Source organism: Leptosomus discolor, chromosome 6, assembly GCF_034619465.1.
Source record: "Leptosomus discolor isolate bLepDis1 chromosome 6, bLepDis1.hap2, whole genome shotgun sequence".
NCBI lineage: Eukaryota > Metazoa > Chordata > Aves > Leptosomiformes > Leptosomidae > Leptosomus > Leptosomus discolor.
In genome coordinates, this window is record NC_141396.1 from 56,197,006 (window position 1) to 56,220,453 (window position 23,448).

Genomic DNA, 23,448 nt, shown 5'->3' on the forward strand with positions numbered 1-23,448 from the left:
GGCCGGGATGGCGGGGCAGTACCCGCGGGACGCCGGGATGGGCGGGGGGCGTCCCGGCTGAGGAAAACCACTCGCACCTCTTCTGGGGGGAGCCACCGCGGCAGGGAGAGGGAGGAGGAGAAAAGGAAGCCGAGGAGAGGGGCTGAGGAGAAGCGGGAGGGAAGGGAGCCGGGGTCTAGAGGAGGAGCTGAGCGCAGAGAGGCGGCGGCGGGCAGGGACTCAGTCGGGCCGGGAGCTGACGGCCGCCGGAGCGGCGGGCAGGCGGGCGGCCGGGGGCAGGTGCGGGAGCCGCCTACGGCGGCGGGGCGGGGGGCTCGGCTCGGCGCCCCGGCAGCGCGGCGGCGGCCCCCGGGCCCTATGGTGCCGCGGCGGGACCCGGTCCCTGCCCGCCGCCTTCGAAAGGGGCCCGCGGAGCGGCGCGGGGCAGCGGAGCCCGCCGGCCCCGGCACTTGGCTGGCATGAGGAACCTGCCGATCCTCCTCCTCTCCCTCTGCTGGAGCCTGGGGCGGGTAAGTCACCCCGCGCTCGCCGCCGGGAGAAGGGCAGAACTCGCCCCTCCAGCCGGCGGGCGGGGCGGCCCCTACGGCTCTTCCCGCCGCCCCCGCCCCTGAGGTGCCTGTGGGAAGCCCCCCGGGCCGGCGGTCCCCTCGCAGCTTCCCCCGCTCCCCGGCGCGGGGGCTGAGCCGCAGCAGGTGCGCTACGCGCCGCCGCCGCCGCACGCACTTCGGGAGAAGACAAGCGACTCCCGCCGCCGGCGCTTACCGGGCGTCCCCGGGCGGGGCTCTCGCAGGAGTGAGGGCTCCGCAGCCCCCGCCGGGACCCCCGGCCCGGCTCCCCTCTGCCGCTCCTGGGGCAAGCTCCCTGCCCGCGCAAGCAGCGCCGGGCCGGGCCGGAGGCGCAGGCGGCTGGGGGCGCCGCCCCGAACCCCCGGGCGCTCGTCAGGGGCCGGGACGGCTCCGCCCCGGCGGGGCAGCGCGGGCCGGGCCGCAGCCCCGTCCCGCCGGAGCGGCGCTGAGGGGGACCGGCGCCGGGCCGTTCGCCGGCGAGTCGCTTGCTCCCCGGTACTTTCCCCGGCGGCCGGTGGCCACCACGAGTTCCCGGAGGGCTTTCGCAGAGCGCTGCCCCGGTGCGGTCTGGAGGGTGGCTGGCGATGACCGTATGGGGGGAAAACCCGCATGAGTACTTTAATACATGCAACCTGCTAACAGCGTACGAAGCATTCAGAACATTAAAGTCTTCAAATTTAGAGCATCTGCTTTTAACATCTTTATATTTTTAAGCGTTTCTGTTGTTCGTAAAAGTCTATAGCGTTGCTGGAAACATGATTTACAAAAAAATCAAAGATCTGCTCTCTAAATCTTTCCCTTTTTTGCTGCTGTAAATCGAAAATAACAGATTATTTCCATCAAAAGTTGGGAAACCGTGCTTAAGGTAAATGTAAGCTGCTTGTCAGAAGAAATGTTTTTCCGGTCAAACTGTTGTTCTGGGTGCCTTAAAAATTATTAAGCCACTAAAAACATAGAGAAACTCCTCAGCTGGATTTCCAGCTAGGTGTTTACCTTCACAATGCACAGCACAGCGCACATGGTTCTGAATCCTGTGGCTACAAAGGATAACATAGCCTTGGTAAAGAAGAGGGAAAGATGGACGAGCACCAACCCTGAAAGGTGTTGAGTGAGTGCCCTCAAAATCCATTTTGGGATTCTTGATGTTTTTTTCGACGTGGTCAGTGCCACATACTCTTGAACCCTAGATCACTTTAGCTTGGTGAAGTACATCTGAATGAAACGGGTGTATATATTAGAACAAAGTGTATTACAGTTTGACGTGTCTCAGGTTTGAAAAGTAATGTCGTGTTACCCTTGGGTACTAACAAATTTATGTTCTCAGAGTAACTGTTGCTATTAGATCATTGATACTGGGAAACTTGCAGTTCTTTCAGAAGTACGAGGGAGAGAAGCCACTTACTCATCAGGTTTCTTAATTGCGGTAGCTGCTTTGATTTATCCCTCATTTAGTTAACATTTCTATTTACTGGAGCCTACCTTTCCAAGACCCAGTAATTATAGTACTTTTTGATGAGCAGGAAATATACTCTCAGTTACCAAATGTTTGCAATTGGAAAAAAAAAAAACATTCAAAATCCGTTACGTGAAAGGAAAATGCAATTGCAAACATTATGGATACATAGGACTTTATTTTACAGTGGAGCTATCTGGAAAGTAGATACTATATAACAAAACACAGATTTTCAGTATAACACTGAACTTTCTATATTAAATGCTAGAAATCCTACTTTATGTTAAGGATCTGTACAAATTCCCTTAAAAAAAAATCTTCCCAGGAAACATGTAATATCAATAGTCAATGTAGAGAAAAGATGGGGAAAAGGAAGTAAGGTTCTGATGTTGTAGATGGTGCAATGAGACATTTGGAGAAGAGACGGGGTTTTGTGAGTTCTCATAGCAGCTCCTGCTGTTATGCTTATGGCAATTATTACACTGTATTTTTAAAAGCTGCGCAAGTGTCTTGCCCACAAGGAGACTGCAGCGTAACCGGGTGCTCAGCCCTAATTCTGGGTCCTACGTTCTGGGTCCATGATCACAGCTTAATTAATTAAGTGTTGCCAATTAAAAAAAAAAAAAAAAAAAGTCCACAAACCAGAGATTATTACCATGTTTCCTTTCAAAAGTAAGAGAGAGTAAGAGAGAAACTTGGAGACCACCCTTTTCTGGGTAACTGCAAGTGTGAGCATGACTGAAGTACTCCATATTCACATTTTATTTCATTATGGTGTTATTTCATTTGAGCTAATCTCACTGTCCTCTCAGCTCCAGTGATGTTTCCTACTCCCTCATTTGTCAGCTACTACAGTCATTTCTCCCATGCAGTCCTTTGTGGACTCCGCATGTTTCTCTGTTAGGCTCCGTGTGCCTCTGTGAGTCCAGCTGACTTACCTACAACTTCCCAGTTGTATCTTGTATCTCTCCCCAATACTGCTACACCCCTGTCTCTTCCTGTGGACTTAAGTAACCCTTTCTGAAAAACAAGGAACTGGGCCACGGCTATAAACAAGTAAAGGTGACAGTGCTTTCATTTTTAAAGGAGTAGGGTTTTCTTCCTGTGTAGCAGTTGCTTGAATCAAATAATCATACTCTGGGGCCTTCAGGAGGTAAAAAATACATGGTGGAAAAGGGAAGAAAAGCAAAATTTACCGTGTCAAAGAGAATGCAGTTTGATTGGTTTTCATGTTCTGTGATTCATATTAAACTGTCAGCTTCTGAACTTACTACAAAAGCAAAGAAAGCAAATGTGTTTACTTTCCTGCTTCAGTTTAACTCACTTTTAAAAAACCTCAGTTTTTCTAGAGAAAAAAAGTCTCATGAAACAGTATTGGTGAATGCACTAGAAAGTTAAATGTTTAATATTAAATATTTAGTTAAGTAATCAATATTACAGAATTAATTAAATATTTACTAAATGACAGTTGGCCTTGAAATGCTGCAGGAAGGAGCCAGTGAATGCTCTAGTACCTTATTTTAACATTTTGTTTTGAAAAGTCAATGTGTGAGAAGCTAAGATGGGCAATGACTGTCTGTTAAAATGCCTAGCACATGGGCAAAACCAGCGCCAGCTAAAGTTGTGGCTTTCATTATCAGTAGCTGCATCCTTCATAAAGCATTTTAATTCACGTTTCAAGACCCTAACCTGTTTGTTATTTAACACAGGTGAATAGTGTCCATCCAGAATGCAGATTTCAGCTGGAGATTCACAAGGAGGAAACAAGGTGCATGGAACTTCTAAAGAACACAAAGCCAGTGGACTACAAAGGTAAGAGAAGATAAGCTGTAATGTGGAGACAGCTGGAGTATTCAAGATTTCCTCCCTTTACCTTCTTTGCTGTTGCGGCTGCAGTTCCCGTATTTGTGTGTACTGTGCTCATAATGTTGTGTATTTTGGCATTTATGCAGATTTTGTGTTAAAGGTACAGCTGCAACAAGCATGCTGTGAGAGGTGTGCCAGGCGCTAGGCACACACATTCTCCTGCTTTCAGCTGTTGCTGCTAGTGTTTTCTGCCTGGCAGAGAAGCTGCTGGCTGGTGATGACAGGACCAGCAGAAAGAGCAAGTCTGAGGAAAAGTTGAAAGCCTTGAATACAAGCATCTTTCTCTAGCTGTGGTTGAAAGTGAAGTATTAGTGGCAGGAATGATCTCTGGGTATCCCAGGCAGATGTTTCAAACAGAAGATCAGATTCACACCCAGAGTACCATAGGGTCACGCAAAGGAAAAACTGGACAGTGGTGTTACATTCAAAATCCAAATTCTCTCTGTTACTTTATTGTTTTTATTTTCTCTTTACATAGGAAGATAAATATATAGATACAGGTACGGCCAACTGTAATTTAATAGAAGAAAGAGGAAATGTAGTTTATTATTTTTTAATTTTAGATTTTACTAGATTTTCTTGCTACATTTTCATGTGAGTAGAACATAAGATTATTGAAAAGTGACATTCTTCTTGTCAGTTGAAGCTGCTGACAAAGCCGTTTTTTTCAGCAAGCAAAATATGAAGGCAACAGATAAATCCAGACAGACAAATGAAAAGCAAATGTGTGACATTAAAGCAGCTAGGGCAGAACTTGGTTAAAAGGTTTTGGCTTTTTAGGAAAATTGGAGGTGTGTATATATTAAGTTTAATTTTTTTAATGACAAAGGTATTAATATTTTATGATTAGTCATCTTTTGTAAACCCTGTGCCAGAACTTGTGAGCAGAAAGCTGTTGCTACCCACCTCCTGGTGAAAAGGTAAAAGTGCTTCTTGGAGTGCTTCACTTCCGTACATTTTCTGCCCAGCACTCTGGTACCGTGTCAAATAGTGAAAGGAAGGATGGGCTTTCAGTGGGACTTTGATAAAAGGGAAAGATATTTTGGATCTAAGATCACCTGAACATTTTTTGGTTCAAAATACAATTTTGATTTTTACAAATTAGTGTCACATCTGAATTCCTGTTGTTAAATGTTCTTTAAGTGACTGGAAGTATTTAATTTCAAATTAGTTCTACAAAGCTCTAAGCCACGTCAGTGTCCTGCCTTTTGATACAGTAGTCCAGGTATGTATCATCTCAGAATAACTGGGCTCCTTGGAGTACTGCAGCTCTTGCAGTGCAGTTGTTTGCCTTTGGCTGAACTAGATGATACATAGTGTATTTTTTTTTTTCATATTCAGTCTGTTTTAAATGTGCTCTGAAGATGATTATGGTACCTCAGGGACCTGCCATCTGCAGTGCTCTTGGAGCATAAACATGAGTCCCAACTCATGATGCTTTCTCCAACTCTTTTCTTGATTTAAATCTAAAGCTCTCTTAGTGCATACTCCTAGATCAATTTGTATACAATAAAATAGTTAAAAGTATCATCAGCAGTTTCTATTTTGCTATAATTTCTCCTTTTTATTAATCCAGATCAGTAATTAGAAAAATTATAATAACAGTGAATAATTTACATGGATATCTCTCCAAGCAAAATCTTACTGGAATAATTCATCTACTTTTGGAATTTTTTATTTATATGGGTGGTGAAGAGAGATGGCTGTTACATAAATAATACTAGTGTGAAGCCAGATGGAGAAATAATTACTAGCCTAGCTTAATGAATTAAATCTTGAATTAATAGATTCACTCTTAGCTATTATATGGCTTTGAAAGTCAAGATTTCTTCAAGATCCACTTTTGTGATCCAGATGCTGGGCTGCTCCAAGGATATCCTTGTGATGCACACCACTTTTATTTTGGGTTCCCTAGGGGAAGAAAGAAGCTTTCTGTCAGTATTTCCTTCACAGCGTCTTTTCACTGGAAGAGGGGTGTCTCCTGCAGGCAAATTGCTGTGGAAGAACTTCAAGTCTTGGAAGGAGACAGTATGTCTGACAGTGTTGATTCAGCCCTGTAGATGGTGATAAAGCAGCAGAGGAAGGATTTATATGTTTGATTGAATGCATGGCTGAAACTGAGCGACTATTCCATTTTGTAGGAGACTGGAATAAAGCCCCTGTGGTAATGAACCCTTAAAAACTATGTATTTCCTATGCTGCATGTTATAGATACCTTTACCAAGAACCAGTTAAGAAGAGCCTATGTTAAATATGTGCACTTGCATTCCAAAAATACACATTCTCTATTTCCTAATAAACTCTCTGTATTCTTACAGAGATGTAAGGAGTGTTTTGAACAGAGACTTGCAAATTGTCTCAGTGATACTTTGACTGTTGATAAAGAAGAATTACTAATGAAAATTGGCAAGCTGGAACTAGTCCAAGTCCTAGCTCTACACCTAAAACTTGTAGTACATTTGAAACATAATTCATTACAATAAATTCAAAATCCTATTTCATTTCCTGAGTGGGAAAGATGGCTATACAGCCTTTGTCACACTTTTCTTGCTGTAGTATTTGCTACCTGCCTTACAAAAGTGATAATGAAATCTGGTGAAGGTCCTGTCTGGAACTTGGAAATAAAGGTTCACAGAGGTTTTCCACTGGAGGCTTGGGCCTCCATTATCAAAATCAGTGGGAATTTTTTCATTAACTTCTTGGGCACCTGAGAAGCCTTCGCACCTCCATATAACATGCTTCAGAATTTGACTGATGTGCACAGCTACTGCATTTTAGAGGATGCAAATTTTATGGCACAGACAGTTTCTTCTTTGACCTAGATGGCAATTGTGTGCTGAATACCTTATCTAATACTTCTCAGCTCCCAGTCAGGGAGATATAAAGGAAAGATTTAAAGATGATTGTGTTTTTGTGGGGGGGGTTTTACATAAAAGAAAGATGTTATAGTCATCTCATCTGAGCTGCCTTATAACATGGGCTGAAGAATTTCACTGAGTAATTTTTGTAGTGCACCTAAAATCACTAAACATGAAGTCTACAGAGGACTTGCTTACTTCATGGCTAAATAGAGCAATAGTGTGTTTTTCAAGGAAACATTCTATAAATACTGTGTAAATATCCTTTGAACAATGCTAAGGATGTATTAGAACCACAGCACCCAGTTTGTCTAAATTCTGCTCATTTGCCAACGTTGAACTGTTAAACATCCGGACCTCCTGCTTTGCACCCTTTGAGGGATTTTCAGGCATTAAATGCACATACTCTTCCATTAGCGGAGCACATTACACTCCATTTAGGGAAGAAAGTCACTCTCCAAAGAGCTGTGGCAGTGCCTTCCTCTCTGTAGTGCTCTCTAGCAAATCTAGTTGTTTATTTTATGAAGACTGCATTAGTTTCTATCCACATTTGTTTTCTTCTTTCCTCCTGTAAGTTGACACGTGAGGTATGGATGCACCTTAGCTGGAAGCCTAGGAGAGGATTTTTTTTTGCGCACTTATTTTTGGAGACCAGATGAATTGCATTCTAAATGTCTCATAATAGCTATGGATTTTGAGGTCCATAGGGAAAAACACTAATTTAGTTTTTAACTATTACCTGTGGCTTGTCTTCTTACAAGAAATAGAAAGCTCCCAATAAAAAATTATTTAAAATACATAAAAATTGGCCCACTGCAAATTTCTGTCTTTATTCAGAAAATATTATTTGGAAATTTTTGTTATAGAGTGATTGACTCATTTCTGTTAACCTTTAAATGAAAAGTGAAATCTTACATTCAAAAATGGTAAAACTCAGTCAGTAGACTTTATAGCAGGGTTCTACAACAATAAAAAGATTTCATTATGAAAAAATTAAGTCTACGGGTTTTTATTCTATTTGGACTGAGTGACTGTACAGTTAAATGAGTCTTTTTGGCTCTTGCTTTCCAAAATGTGTTTTTGTTAGACAGATAGCCAGACAACATTTTTAATTTTAGATATGACATCTTAACTTTGAGGAAGGGATGTAGACGGAAAGAGAAATGGCTTTGGAAAGAATTTCATAAACCTCTCAAAGAGAGGCTTCATAATACAACTCATAATGGGAAATTAAAACAGACAGGACTACCAAAATGATACTTACTTATGCATAAATTTAAAGCAAGAGGGACCAATGTTGCTATATAATCCAATCTCCTGAATTGACTGCCAGTAGAATTTCACTCAGTGATTGCAGCAGAGCTCATGATCTTGTGGATGAAACAAAGTACATTTTTCTGAAAGCTCTTCAGAACAGTGGGATGAATATTCAAATGTTGGACCCATGGCAAGTTGTCCAAAAGTTACTTTTAACCTCTGCTGTTAAGGTTATTTCTCCAGTAAGAAAGGTGCCTATTTTGCATTCCAAATGCACACACGCACACGTATCTCTCTGTATTGCGCAAAAAGACTGATGGTGAGTGTAACTAAGCCAACCCGACGATCATTCTCTCCTCCACATCAGTAAATAGAAGACTTGCACAAAGTCAGAGGTGGCCTTTCTTTTGCTGTGTGAAAAGGAATCTCCTGGAGGCTCCCCCTTTCATAATCCTCCCAATCTCATCAAGGTCTTCCATCACTTGTTTAGTTTTGCAGCTATTTTCTCTGTAAGATGAGTCAGTACTTCAGACTGCAGTGTTGCTTAGAGTTATCTGAGGTAGCATTAAAAGTAGAATTAAATGAGAGAGTGGGATCATGGAGCCACCGTTCATGCAGCACCAGTAGCTCTTGCAGGACAACTTTCGCTTTCTTGAATCTCTGTGCTGATGCTTTTCTAGCTATAGTACAGACATACTGCTGCTTTTTGATTCTCGTATTTTTGTTTATGAGGGGAGCTGAAGGGGCTGCTTTGAATGTTTGTCCATTTTGGCTTCCATTAATTGAAGTGTCATCGTTAATGACACCACATAAAACTGATCAGCCTTATGGTGTTGACAATGTCTGGGCTTTCTGGTAGCTATACTTAATTATTTGAGGGCAGAAGATAGGCAGACCTTGTTCGTCTTTTGTGGAGGCTGGGTGGTAGGTGAGAAAGAACCTTAAGTGAAAGGAGTTGCCTACTGAAAAATAACCAACAGGAAGTAAACAGCGAAGACCAAGAAAATGTCCTGATCAGCCTCGTTTAAAAATCTCACATAATAAAGGTTACTAAGAATGACAATACCAAATTTTTTTGGAAAGAAGAGAGGCAACATGTGGCCACAGATACATTCTACAACTTTGAAGGTCTGAAATTTCTACCACCTCAAAACTTAAACAGAAATTCAGCAGTAGACATTAATAAATGGCATTTGGAGCCCTGAAAAAGGAAAGTGCACAGCCATAAGTGAATTTGTTGTGGTCTTCAGAAGATTTTGAAAGAAATACTGCCCCGCATAGTTTTGCACTTGAGTCCTGATAAAGACAGCTGTGGCTGTCTCAGTCTACTCTCCATGACATCCAAAGTTCAGATACCACAAGGAAACAATCTTGAAGAACAAAGCACTAAAAAATTTTGGCTAATTCAACAAATAGCACATGGGTTAGACATTATCCAAACTGACAGAAATATATGATTCAAATACTTTACAGAGACTTTTAATTTTTTGCGGTGGGGTTTATATGAACAGGAGATTGTTATTTAATGTTATTTTTTGAAGAATGTACAGCATGTCTAAGTTAGGGCAGTGAGAAGATGAAGGTACATCTTAGAGCCTTGGCTATACATCCATGAATATCTTTGCAGTATAATGGAAAATGGTGTTCTTATGGTAAGATTGGAGTGCTGTCCAGTCATACAAAAATAAATGCTCTTGTGTCCACAGAACATTGTGAGTACTTGGAAAGCAGGATTTACTTGGTGGAAAATTTGAATGGAAATGTGTTTTCTTTTTCAGAGGGTTTTTTTTTTTTCAAAGTTTTGATCTGGCAACTTCCATATTTCCTTACAGAACTGTAAAAATACGTAAATTGCATAAAAATGGAAAATTGGCTTATAGATTTTTGATTCTCTAATGGGAAACTGTTCTTTGGAAGGGAAATAAGGCATTTCTTCTAAAATGTTTTGTTTAGTGAAAAGCCAGTAGTCCCCTAGAAATCTCAGTAACAATATTTTTGCCATTCCTGGTAATAGGACTGGCTTTTGAAAACCTATGAACTGGAAATTTTTTAGGTGAGCATGAGATAAACTCTATTGGTTTCATCATTCATTTTTAACTAGTTAAATCCGATGTATACTGTAGACTTCCAAAACTGTTCTTGCTGTATATGAGTAGTTTTTCTTGACTGGTAGTTTAAAAAGTTTACATTTGCATTTCCTCAGAATTTCTGGATAATCACAGCTTGTATACACACACCACACAATTTCACAACGGTGCTTTAGTTCAATTTAGGCATATTGGAGATGCTTCTGGAGCGTTTTGCAGCCAGTATTTTCATGTTCACACAATTGCAGACTGACAGCTCCTTGTGGAGGGGTTTGGGGGCCCCTGATGGGCAGGCAGGGCCCATCTCACCCACAGCCATGGCAGCCGGAGGGCAGCCACAGCTCTGGGCTTCGGGCAGCTCCCTGGGGTAGGGACAGCTGCGGACATTAGCCTGCAGCTGGGGGGTCAGGATCCAGCCTGGTGCTGGGAACCAGGGTCGGACACAGCCCTGGGATGGCTGGGCAGGGCTGTAGCGGTGGGTCGTGGAGGTAGGCACAGGTGCTGCTGCGATGAAGCTGAAGTCAAGTGCACCCACAGCATCGCTGAAGGCCCAGACCTCAGCTCAGATGGGACCCTGGGCAGGGGCGTGAGGCTGGTCCCAGCCATTAAGGCCAATTAGTGCAGTCAGCCATAATCTGAGTTCTTCTGTGTGTTTGCTTTGCTTCCAGTTTCATGGCTCGCTATTTCTCTAGTGCCTCCTTTTCCTTTCTTTCTTATTACTTCTGTGAAAATGCAGAAAGAATTTCAGTCCGTATATGTTCATAAATTCTCAAGCGGCCATGCTGCAGCGTTCAGACCTGCAGTCTAGAAAACATTGCCCATAAGAGGTGAGATTGTTTCTGCTTTGTCAAGTTAAGTACAAAAATCAAAACGTTTCCCTGTTCGAAAAATAAACCCTAGACTAGCTGACAACTTTCTGGCTCATTTTCAAAGCACTCTCTCTTTATTTCATGTATCATGCACGCCTAGACGGTTTGAAAAATGCTAAGCCTTTCTTTGAATTGGGAGTTTTCTAAATCCAAATGCAAAGTGCCATCTAGTGGTTAATATATGGATAAAAGGTATATATATAAACTTGTACAAACTCAGTGTTACACATTTTTATAGATGAAGAAGCACATGTAGGTAAGTAAACTTACTCAAAGACTGAATCTCTGCAGGATGATGAACGTGGTAGCAATACTTATGTAAGCTGAAAAAAAAAAAGAGAAACAAGATGTAGTTTATAGTCTGTTATATTTCTTTTCATTATGACGTATGTGCAGATGCATCACAAGTGTTAAAGACCAAACATTCAAATAAACTAAGTGATCTCATTGAAACTAGCTAAGAATAGCATCTGCAATATCGTCTGGAGGAACAGGAGGGAAGAGCAGTAGAGGGGTGACACTGTGGCCACACTTGAACGAGTCATTGAGCAAAGGTTTTCTGGGAAGATTGATCATTTCCTTCAATATGCTGCAAATGACACACCAGAGAAATAAATTATGCAAATGAAGAGATTGAAAAGAGATTGTTACATGTAGGGTGCAGGAGCGTTCTTCTAGACACTACAGAAAAAGGGATGAAGAGCCTATTTTTTTGCCTTTGCCAGCTTTATTAATAGGTAAAGAAGAAGGTAAAGACTATAGTAGTAGAGATGCACAGAAAAAGTTGAGGAGCTAAGACAGATCAAGAGCTGTACTGGTTTTATATATGTACATATCAGAGTGAAAGGACAAAAACATACAAGGCTTGAGAATTTATTGAAGCAGGATGCAAAAATAGACTAAATCCATTAATGAACATAAGAGAATAAAATTGTACATTAAAATACTTTTGGGGTACTTAGAATATTTTTTTAACTACGATAAATAAAGAAAATTGCAGACATTATATGAAATAAACATTGGAGTAATTTAAGTTTATTTAAAATGTGAGATATTGTCCATAGAGTTATTGGTAAAATTGTTACTGGATCTAAAACTTAAAACCTTATTTAAAACTAAAAATAAAAATGTTTTGTGTATTACTTGATTAATAGCCTTTGGAGACTGTAGGAAACAGGCTTATTTATATGGGAGATGGGTAAAACTTCCAGAGAATAAGAGGGTCCATAATGATTTTATGAAATGCAGCAGTGATGGATGACAGTCCGGAAATACTAACATTGAATGAATTAATGTCTGGGCAGAGAGTAGAGGGAGTGAGTGAGTAGAGAGGAGAATATGAAGCTTGATTAAGTTAGATATTCTATGTGCAGAGACACATTTAATGTAGCATTTATTGCACCTTCATTTTCCAACAGTGTAGGTATTTATAGCACTGTAGGCTGCTCTGTAGTCACTGGGGACAAGCAGGCAATTGTTGGGAGCAATTAATCTGACCTATTTTCATGTGGTTTAGGATCAAGTGAATCATTCTCTGTCACTCTCTGACAATATTGTGTATGTCTTTGTAAAGGATACTGTGGCGGGTAAAGAGTAGGATCTACTTGAAGACCTGTGAAACTCACCAAGGTCTCAAATTGCGCCCCATCTTGAATTTCCAAGATCAGTGGGAAATTAATTGCTAGTTTCAGTGTGCACAATTAAGCTCGTGCTGTACAATAGAGATATGTTGTTGGGATGGAAAAGACAAATTGACGCAAGTGTAGTAAGAATGGACTTGTTAATTGTATGCCATCTCTGCATAAGGGTATGTTTTGCTAAGAGAAGAAAAGATGTATGACTGCAATATTGTCAAAAGTCTGTAGTAATAGGAGGAGGCAGAAATGAGGAAAGGTGTAATTTGAAAGCCTGGAAAGTGCATATTGTTTAGCAGTTATACTTCTCGCAGCTCACCAGTGACACCGTCATTTCAGCATTCAGCCTTAGACCAGTTTTCAGAAGCACACTGTAGTCATTCAGTGACCATAAATGCCTCCAGGACAATTCAGCAGTTTTCTCAGATTTCCTGTATACATAAATTGAGGCTTGATGTTCTTGGAATTCTGATGACAGCCACTCAAGTTTCACTTTCATGGTTGTTGGTGCGTTTGAATGTAGTCTAGATATAGGAAATAGAACTTTTGTGTTATTTCATCTGTTTGATTAAAGGAGTCTGAAAAAGTGTCATGCTCTCCTGTGCCATAAATGCCTGTGAAGTCCTAAAATACTGAGGAAAAATGGAGGTAAAAAATACATTCTGCAGAAAACATTAGTGACTTGTAATGTTTTGAATGTCAAAAACTTCTATACAGATTTCCTTCCTGCAAGCTAGCTTCGAGATCTGATTCAAATTATGTTGACTAATTTTGGTGGGAATAGGACTTGGACCTCAGATTTTCTGTATAATATTTCATACAATTGAAACTTGAATAAGAATTCTGTAGGTTTTTTGTGGAAAGTGTACTAATGGAGCTGTTGTTCAGCTGCCTTTTTAGCAAAACCTTAGCCCAGTCCATATAGCAGCTTAGCAAAAATTTATAAAGGCCATGAACTGTTTGCAGATTACTGTAGTAAGTAAGTCCACCATTTTACAGAGAGTGTGCTGAACAAAACGGAGAATTTGTGAAAGTCATCCGCTTCTATGGGTGTGCATGAACACTTTCAGGACTCATCTCAGTGTTCTCTCCCATTCTGACTTGTTAGTGGAAATGAGGATAAACTAAAAAGGTCTGAAGTCGCACAAGATGCTGATTATTCTTGTGTACTCCAGGGTTTGTTTGTGCTGGCTCAGGCAGAACCTCCATCAAAGCCAAAAGAGTTTCATTTTGTCACTATAGTTCTGAGTGCTGGCAGATGAAGAAAATAGTTTCTTTGTCTTTCTGATTACTCGTATGACAGGTTGTTGATGTTGTTTCTGGCTTAAAATCAATTGGGAAGGAAGCATGACCTGAATTGGCTGAGGTAAGCATTTTTTTACTTAGCATAAGCCTTGTTGTTACATCATAGAGAGTTGGACTTGATTTTGATCCAGTACTTCAACTCAGGAAGCACCTAAGCATGTTGAAGTTCCATTAACTTCAAAGATCATGAAGATGACTTGCCCAGATGTATACAGATGACCGTCAACATCATCTCAGAGATACCATTATTAATGCTAAAAGAAAAGCCACAAGTGCTAGACGGGAGTACAAGGTAGACGGGTAAAAAGGAGCATTGTCACGGTTTGAGGCTGGACCGACCACTACCGAATGACAGACGCTCTCTGTCAACCCCTCTCCCCTCCCAAAAAGGAAAAGGAGAGAGAACAAGGGAGAGAGACTTTATGGTTTGGAAAAGAAAACTAAAACAGCTTTAATGAAACAATAACAATAAAAGAAAAGATAATAATAAGAATAAGGAAATAATGGAATATATACAATATGTACAAATAGATACAAACCCAATACCGAACCCAACTCCCCCCACCCTGGTGACAATACGTCACCACCACACTGCAGAGCTGGCACTGGGGCAGTCCCAGGCTGGACTCAGCAGCAGACAAGGATGGGATGCAGGAGCTGGGTTCAGGCACTGGATTCAGGGATGCATGGATCGGGATCGACGACAGAAGAACAGAGAGAGTCCTCCTTGGGTGTCGGCCATCGAAGAAGAGAGAGAGACCCTCGTGATCTCTCAGTTTTTTACTGAATATGACGTATATGGGATGGAGTACTCTGTTGGTCAGGTTTGGGTCACCTGTCCAGTTCACTCCTCCCTGCAGGGGCGACCTTTTTCGTGCTTGTGACACTTTTCAAGCCTGGCACCCCAACACGCAGTACAAGATTTAGCAGTGACCTTGGTCACTACAAGAACAAGTGTAGGCAAGGGCCTCTCTGCACACCATTCCTTGGTACCAACTATAAACCTCAGGCCTTATCACTGCTAGAAGCAGTCACTGTCTGGAAAAACAGGCTGCTGTTTCAGAAAGTGCTGTTAGTTAGGGGAGACTTAACTGAAAAGTTAAAGCACTAAAACAGAATTGGTTCTGGTTTAGCCCAAACCAGGACAAGCATAGATGAAACTCATGAGTTAATTCTTAAAGAAGTGTATGAACAAGCTGTAGGGGCAGATAGACTAGAAAGGACAAACTCTGCATGATCAGCAGGGAAAATAAGAGTGTTTATGGAGTTCAAGGAGTATTACACTCTCAGTCAGTTGCTAAAAACACTTATTTGAGAGGCAAGGACCAGAAACCTGAAAAGAGTGAATTGTCAATGGGAACAGGAACTTCTCAGCCAACTGTGTAATACGGCTAAAAAGAATGCCTCTCCCACAGTTCCTAGACCTGGGTAAATATCCCTTACCTTAAGATAAGGCTAAAAGATGGAGTCAGATATATTGGTCTAGGAGTCAGAGTTACTAAAAGAATTGAAACAGTTAGTTCTCTTCAGGAGACTGGAGAACTTGACAAGCTGAAGTTAGTCACATGGTATTAAGCAAATAAGGATGGGATTGACTGGAGTAAATACAGATACTTAGAGACTAGTCTTACCTGGGTTAACAACATCAGGCTCCCTTAGGAAGAAATAAGCATTTTTTAGGATTAAATTCTGACCCTTTTTAGGAGTTTTCTTTAGAAATATATTGATTTAAGCATGAGTTAGCAGTGCACCCTTACAGAGATGAGGTTTAACTGTGTCCTGTGTTACATTAGCAAACTGGTATATCAAGAGAAGCAATTGTCTCTATTTGGCACTTGTGAGACTGCGTCTCAGCGGAGTACTGTGTGCAGTTTTGGGCTCTTGTGTACGGGAAAGCCATTAATCAGCTCAGCAGAGGGCGTGGAGATGGCACTGGAATAAGCAGCATGTAACAACTAACTGAAAGCTGGGTTTGTTTGGCTTGGAGAAAAGTCATCTGATTGCTGTCTTACCTACCTAATGGGCTTATAGAGAAGATAGAGCAGACTCTTCTCAGATGTGAACAGAAAAAAAAAAAAACCAAGAAACACAAAAGGAAACAATGGAAGCAGCCTGCAGCAAGGGAAATCCTGATTAGATGCATAGAGAAATTCTTCATGGAGGAAGTTGTGTGTGTGCAGGTTGCCCAGAGAGGTTGTGATATCTCCCGTCTTTGGGGATTTTTGATGCTTGACTGGAAAAGGCATTGAAGTGAGTATGGATGAGTGTGTGAGGTAATGAATGTTTAATACATTTGTTGCATACCTCTTTGGAGGTTGATACAGCATATGAGGCAGTGGAGGATAAGGCATTACATCTTGTCTACCCACACAGATATACTTGTGTTTAGTAATCCCTTGCTTTTGGCATCATCTTTCTGAATATAGAACAGATGCTGCATTTAAAGCTCTATAAACCACAGAGGAGTGAAGACAGACCCAGTCCCTATGAACAAGTTTCCTTGGGAAACTGTATAAAGACTCTACAGAATTGGTGACCAAATGCAGAATTTACCCCATAATCCTCCTCTCATCTTCTTTTTTCATCTCCCAACTTTATTCTTGGTACAGCACAAAGGCTCCCTCCCAACTATCACACTTAGATGTCTTCCAAAGGAAAGCAAGACCCGTGGGAATGCTATGCCACTGGCTCTCCATGCTGCAGCTACGACCCCAGGGGCAAATCCAACTGCCAGTGCTGTAACACATTCTTGGGTTCCCTAGTTTACACGTACTTTGAAAGTCACTTAAACTTGAAAGCAGAATGATAGGCACTTTAAGTCAACACAAGCTGTCCAAGTTTAATTGCACTAATATGGTTTAATACAAATACGGAACTTTTAAGTATTCCTTTTCCAGCTTCATTTAACTCAGGTGGCTTGATTTTGGGCATGACCTCACTAGCGCAGAGCAAATGAATAGTGAATTGGTAATACTATAAATATTCTGAAGAATAGTATTATGCATGGATGTGAGCAATTCCTAATCCAAGTTTCATGTTCTGTACTGAAAGGAACAAACTGTCCCTTAGACTTTCTAATAATCTTATGGAAATAATACTGGTAGGATAAAAGTTTCTTTTCTCTCTTTAGCATTAATTGTAAATTTCGATTTTCAGTTGCCTTATTTGAAGACATAAATCCCCAGAACTTTGCATATGCCTTTTTTTTTTTTTGAGATAACTTGTACTGAGATAATATGAGTAACATTTCCTTACTTCTTTGTCCTGATAATTTTTCATAGGGCTTATATTCAGAAACCTTAGTAACTCTTCTCTTAGCTTAGAAGACATGCATTATAAGTAGATGCCTTTAAACACATAGAGCATGGTTGATCCAAGTGCCCGTAGTGGGCTATAGGAAGGTTTATGCTCATTTACAAGATACTGCTTTTGAGCCACATTTACGTAGACATTAGCATGGGCAAACCTGTAACAAGTAGTTACTATCTGCTAGTAACAAGTTGTTACTAGTGCTACTATAAAACATGCCTATAAAATGTTATGACCTGCTCTTCCTGAAATCAATGTACAGAAGCGTTCTTTGTTCAAATCTCTGTATTTTGGTTAGGAGAGATGATTTTGTAAGTCCGTGCCCATTGTTCCAAAAATCCTCTGATCAGGATCCGCTCCTATTGTGTTTGTGATGCTGAGTCCAATGAACTACTTAAATATTTCTTTGTGATGTTCAGTCTTCCTGTTATTTCAGATAAAAAAGATAATTTTAACTGTGATTAAGAGATTCTCAAAATTTTGGAATTGTTAATAATCCATATTAATACTCAGATTTATTTTTTAACATTTCTTGTCTTTTCTTAGCATGATCCCATCAAAATGACACAGTCTTAATGAGACATTTTGCAAACAATATATTAACTGATTTAAAAATAAGCTGGTTAATCAGCAGACTCTTAAGATTCCCTTAACGTTTTAATGGAAAATACTGTCTTGGCAACTTTCTTGAAAGAGTCTCATCTTTCTTGAACTACTCATCAAAGCTTCTACCAAGTCTTTATAAGGTAAATACAGTAGGGTGATTTGGACCAGACTGAGCTTTCAAGTCTGTTACTGCTGTTTTTGTTTCAGGATGTGTTGGAATTTGGGATAACATCACCTGTTGGCGTCCTGCAAAGATTGGAGAGACTGTCACTGTCCCTTGTCCAAAAGTATTTAGCCTTTTTTCTGGCAAACCAGGTATTTCATTTTAAGGTGTATTTTTTCTGGCTTTTCTTTAGTATTTTGTAACAATGTGCTAAAAATTGTTTATTTGCAATATAAGGTTTTTATTTTTTTTAAAGAGTTAAAATAATAGATCCTTAACAGAGCTGTCATGATACATCATGAAAAGACCAAATAATTGTCTTTGTGGTCTGTATGGTGTTCTTTGAGTCACATACTAAATGTATATTCTGATATAATGACCTTCATCAAGGCTGAAGACATTGCTTGCTCTTTTTGTCCTATTTGTGTTAGTTAATAAGGCAGCTGAGCCTGACTGACATGTTTAACAGTTGCCAGCAGGTGACATGAAGGTTGTTCCTTCTGTGCTTGGGAGGGGAGCTCTGCCTTGCTTTCATGAGAATAATGAGCCAACATTAACACATAATAACTAAAAAGTGTCACTAATGCAATTTAAGGTAGTTGTGATTAAACCTTTTATCCTGCTTATTAATGGAACTTGAAGAGAGCTCGTCAGTGTCTCAAATTGCTGAAATATGCACCTGTTTTAAGTCTGCCGTCTTCTGCACCAACTTGTCAATACATGATACTGTGGTTTAATTTTGCACACTTTTGCTTGTTAGTGGGGTTTTGAAAACAGATAATGCAAACACAGCATTTCACATATATATCTTGAAATGCAACAGGGAAAATCTTATGCCCATTGATCAGGTGAGAACCCTTTATCATGAAGAGCTGGTGAAAGATGCAAAACTTATCACAGTGATTTAATTCTGCTTTTAAGGTCTCCGTGGAGAGCTTTTTTACAATATTACTTTTTACATAGAGGCTAACTTGGGATATGACTAAAATACCTTTATTCTCAAAATTGTTGATTAAGTCTTTTTCCAGTAAAAAATAGGTAACTAAAATAATCTATGGATGAGCAAATATTTTCATTCCTGGTGGTGGTGAATCTTGATTACTTTATCATGGGTAGTCTAAACAGTTTATAAAGGGGAAAGTATGCATAGTCTTCACTAAATCTGATGAAATCTATAAAAGTATTCAAATGACTCAAGTAAAGATATTAAGATGTCATGAGACAAGGCAAACTAATAAATAGAAAAAATTCAGGATCTAAATTAAATCACACTGCTTCTCTCTATTTACCAAAAGTTAGAGCATGCACACTCTCTCTGGAGTTTGGATGTCTGGTATTTCACAACTGTTAACATCTTATATTACAATAACATTTTAATTTTCCTATAAAACAAGGGCAATAAATATTTAAGTTTGAAACCTTCACAGTGCATTACAACTCTGTCTCACTTGGGCATGGCATCATCAAGACTGAAAGATCACTTTCTTTTTATAGTTTGCTGTAATTTTCCTGTATACAGCTTTTTTCGTAGCTACCCGTTTACTTCTTGCTTCTTGCTTGTGGAAATAACAGAATGGTTTTCAGAGGTACTTGTTCAATTTAGAGGATTTTTTAAATCTTGTCTTTCTATAATTTCAGAGAAGGAAGACAGCAAACATCTTGCATGGTTGATTCTATTAAGATATAACTAAGTATCTCAGCACCTTTATAATTTGATTATGCTCAGGAGTATATAGTTTATTTAATTCGTACACAGCACATTTCAAATTCCCTTGATTCTTATGGCAGGAAATTATAAAAATATCTTTAAACAGGAAATCTAACTCTTTTTATTTAGCCAGATTTATGAGATATATGTTTTAGTTTTTTCAGGGCTTAAGAGGAATTAAAATTCTACTACCAGGTAATCTAGACTACCTTATTTTTTATGGAAGTATTCCAAATCACAAGTACGCTTTTAAACACTATCAATTCTTTAAAGGATGTCTTAATTTAAATTGTAATTAAAAAGAGTAGTTGTCTTCTATCTTTACAACTTTTGGAGAACCAAAACTTCTTCTGTGATGGTCGAGGTTGTAGTTTAAGCATACCACATAATTAATTCTCTATTGAATATTAGTAATTATATCAAATGACTTTTTACTGTAAAAGCAATCATATTATCCCATAATGTTTTTTCTGTATTGTACATGACAATGTAATTATATGTGTATCAGAAAGTTATTCTGTGAATTTTTTATTCAAATGTATGTGTCAAGTTATAGGTTTTAAATGAGGTTGCCATCTGAAATATTTAATTGCGTGGAACAATGGTGTAGAAATAAACAGTGTTTTCCATAGAACAGTTAGGCAATGTTAGAAGGCTTTACAGTATTTATAGTAGAAAGTACTTTAGCATCTTAGTCCATAGAGTCTTTTTCTTGCAAAACGGGCTTTGATGTAATATGTGATTCTCTTAACACATTCCTCTGCTCTGCCTAGTCAGAGAATGTTGATGTACTTTTAAAGTGAAGACTCTTCAGAGTGTATAAATAGGTTGCATTTTCTTTAAAAAATGCCATGTCAATGTCAAATGGCAGAAATGTCCTGTTGTTTGAGGAGACACTGTGGTTTGAGGTCAAGGTCTTGTTACAAGCTAGAAAGATTTGGTTGTTGGTTGGTAAACCATTTGTAGGATATTTACAGCTTTCCACTGAAGACTTTATACAAAGAAGAAATTCCAGTAACCAATCAGCAAGATAAAAATCACAAAAGCTTTAGTTTGGAGTGTATATAAACATGTTTGATTATTCTTGGCCCAAGTTGATCTGTGACACATAAACTTGTTCTTGTGTGGTGAAAAACAGGCATCTTTAATCAGTTAAAGACCACTCCAAACCAAAGCAGTATGTTACAGATTTCAAGATCGTGGATATAAAAAATGCTGTATAGAAAATTGAGGGAAAATTGCTTATGATTTAACATTGTAATAGTAAGTTACAATAATTTTAGTGACTACTCTTTATTCTGACATCAGACTCTTAAGTTTTCTCCTACTGGAGCTGTTCCATATTGTATGATCATTAGTGCGTATTAATTAGATGAAGGAGTAGAATCAGGGGTTGCCCCTCTCTCATCTGCGTGGCTTCATCTGGGAAAAGTCAACAACTTCTCTCCACTCCAATCAAAAAATACTTTCTGAAATGAATAGATGTTCAAAATTTCTTTCCAGCCGTACTTGCACATCTCCTGTACGTTCCTTGGACTACATTGCTTCAGTGATTGGTTCAAAGAGTGAGATTCAGCATGCATATTTATTTCCCTGTTCTTCAACCTGTCACATAGTTTGGCCTTTAAAGTGCTTTACCAACTCTACCAACATTTGCTGTAGCAAAAATTCATCACCATACTATCCAAGAGCTTTTATAACTCTTCAGTAGTTCTTCAATTATTGCCTTCTCAGAAAAGCTTAAATAGGAGGCTAGAACTTAAATTACTTTTCTATCAGATTCCTTTACCAACAAATTATCCCCTTTATAGAGTGAGCTGAAAGACTTCCTCCAGAATACTTTGGAAACAACAGCAAAATATTTCAGGCTTTTGCAGATGTAACAGAAATAGCTGTCATACCAAAGCAGAAGCCTGCCATCACAGCTTGGAATTACTTTTGTTTTTTCCTAGTGCAGAGGCAACTCAGAGAAAGAGTAAAACCAAAGTAACATGAATGAAGAGCACATGAAAGGAAGTGTCTGGGTTGCTTTAACAGGAGTGCTAGGAAATACAGGATCAGAGAACAACAAAGTTAGGTTGTCTAAAGATTCATTGATGAGGAGACTTTGGAATCTTTCTGATTTAAACTCTCAAATTTTGCTTTATAGGAAATATTAGCAAAAATTGTACGAGTAATGGGTGGTCAGATATTTTTCCTGACATCTTAAGTACTTGTGGATATAATGACTATGAAGATGATTATAAGGTAGGAAAAATACTTTTTCTATTCATTTAGATGCTTCTATTCAATACTGCAATCAGACCTATTCTGCTTCTAAATAATTCCCATTTTACTCCATCAGAATTAATGAAAATCTGTAGTAATTTTTGGTAGCATTGATTGCCATATGCTTGGAGTGAAAATGTCATATAAGATAAAATCAGAAATGTAGAATTCAGTAACTGTTTGAAACTCAAGGCTATAAACAGTTGGTAATTGCAGTAATGCAGCTGTATTTCTAATATTACAGTGTTACTCGGCTTGTGCACAGTATGTTTTACATTGTGTTGTTTCTGGAATTTTCTATGCTAACAAATCCTAATACTGTAATAATCTGTTAATAATATATGCACCACTTGATTGCTGGTATGTGTTTAAGTTATAAGTAAAAATAGAATTAATTTAGGTAATTGGAATTATTGCAGATTTGTATCAGACTTTAAATTGCGTTAGCAATTAGAAGTAGTTTAAAAAGCTATCAAGATATCTTAAATACACTATAAATGGAAAAATGAATTTGTTCACTTTGCGGATACTATCTCTTGTCCTTTTTGTGGAGGGAAGTATTTTTTCTGTCACGTTTTACCTATTTTCTATCTGTTTTCCTGCTGAGGCTAACAGAGGAAGATTTTGTTTACAAGCATGAGCTCATACTGTCAGTAAAACTCTTGTTAACATGAACAGATGAAGTCCTCTCATGAATAAAGATACTTGACTGGTTGGGTTTTTCTGGATTTTACTATGTGTGGAATAGCTCTAGCAGATCTGTCTGGTTTGCAGAGATGTGCTGACATTCTAGCTAAGACGTGCAGTTCTTGACATCTCTTTCTGTATTTAAAAGCCCAGCCATTATTGTAGTTGGAAATAAATAATAAAGAAAATGGATAGAATATGCTGCTTTCCCAACTTTTCTGAAGATGCATTGTAAAACATTGGTATCATCTGACAGCGTGGGAACACACGCACACTGCTAAACCAGCCATTTAAAACCACTGTCATTCAACCCAGACATTGTCATGTGGGGTGAAAATGGGTCAAGACTTAAAAATTCAAATTAACAAAAGATAACCTTTCAAGTAGTGAGAAATACTTAATTAGCAGATGAACTAGTATAATTGAAAAGCAGTTCTTGTTTGACATATTCGTTAGTAATTTGAAGGAGGAGAATAAAATGCAGGTTGACTACTTGCAGGAGTGAAGCTGTAGAAACTGAAATAGGAAGTAGTAGCAACATTTACAAAAGCCTGGAAAAGAGCAAATAATAAACCAGTGAGGAGAGAAATCAGAAGAGAGATGTGGAAAGCTGGTACTGAAAAAATTATCAACAGAAGTGCAAGAGATAGAATATTATAGACATCTAACATAGACAGTATTCGAATAAATGCATAGCATGTTGTAGGGAGGGAGAGGGGAAATGCAGGAACTGATTGGATTTCAAGCAACATGGCCCAAGGGCCCAGTCTTTTTTTCTCAAGTACCAGGGAGTAGTCTTTGCCTGAAGATTA

General features: G+C 39.4%; 1 protein-coding gene across 1 annotated transcript in view; it reads left to right on the forward strand.

The window, feature by feature from the left end:
- Positions 1–458: 458 nt before the first annotated feature.
- VIPR2 (vasoactive intestinal peptide receptor 2) overlaps positions 459–23,448 on the forward strand; it is a 55,781-nt gene continuing 32,791 nt past the window's right edge. The window contains exons 1-4 of the mRNA XM_086466448.1: positions 459–509; positions 3,729–3,831; positions 18,018–18,125; positions 21,831–21,928. Coding sequence (XP_086322574.1) covers positions 459–509; positions 3,729–3,831; positions 18,018–18,125; positions 21,831–21,928 — 360 coding nt within the window. The remainder of the gene's footprint in view (positions 510–3,728; positions 3,832–18,017; positions 18,126–21,830; positions 21,929–23,448) is intronic.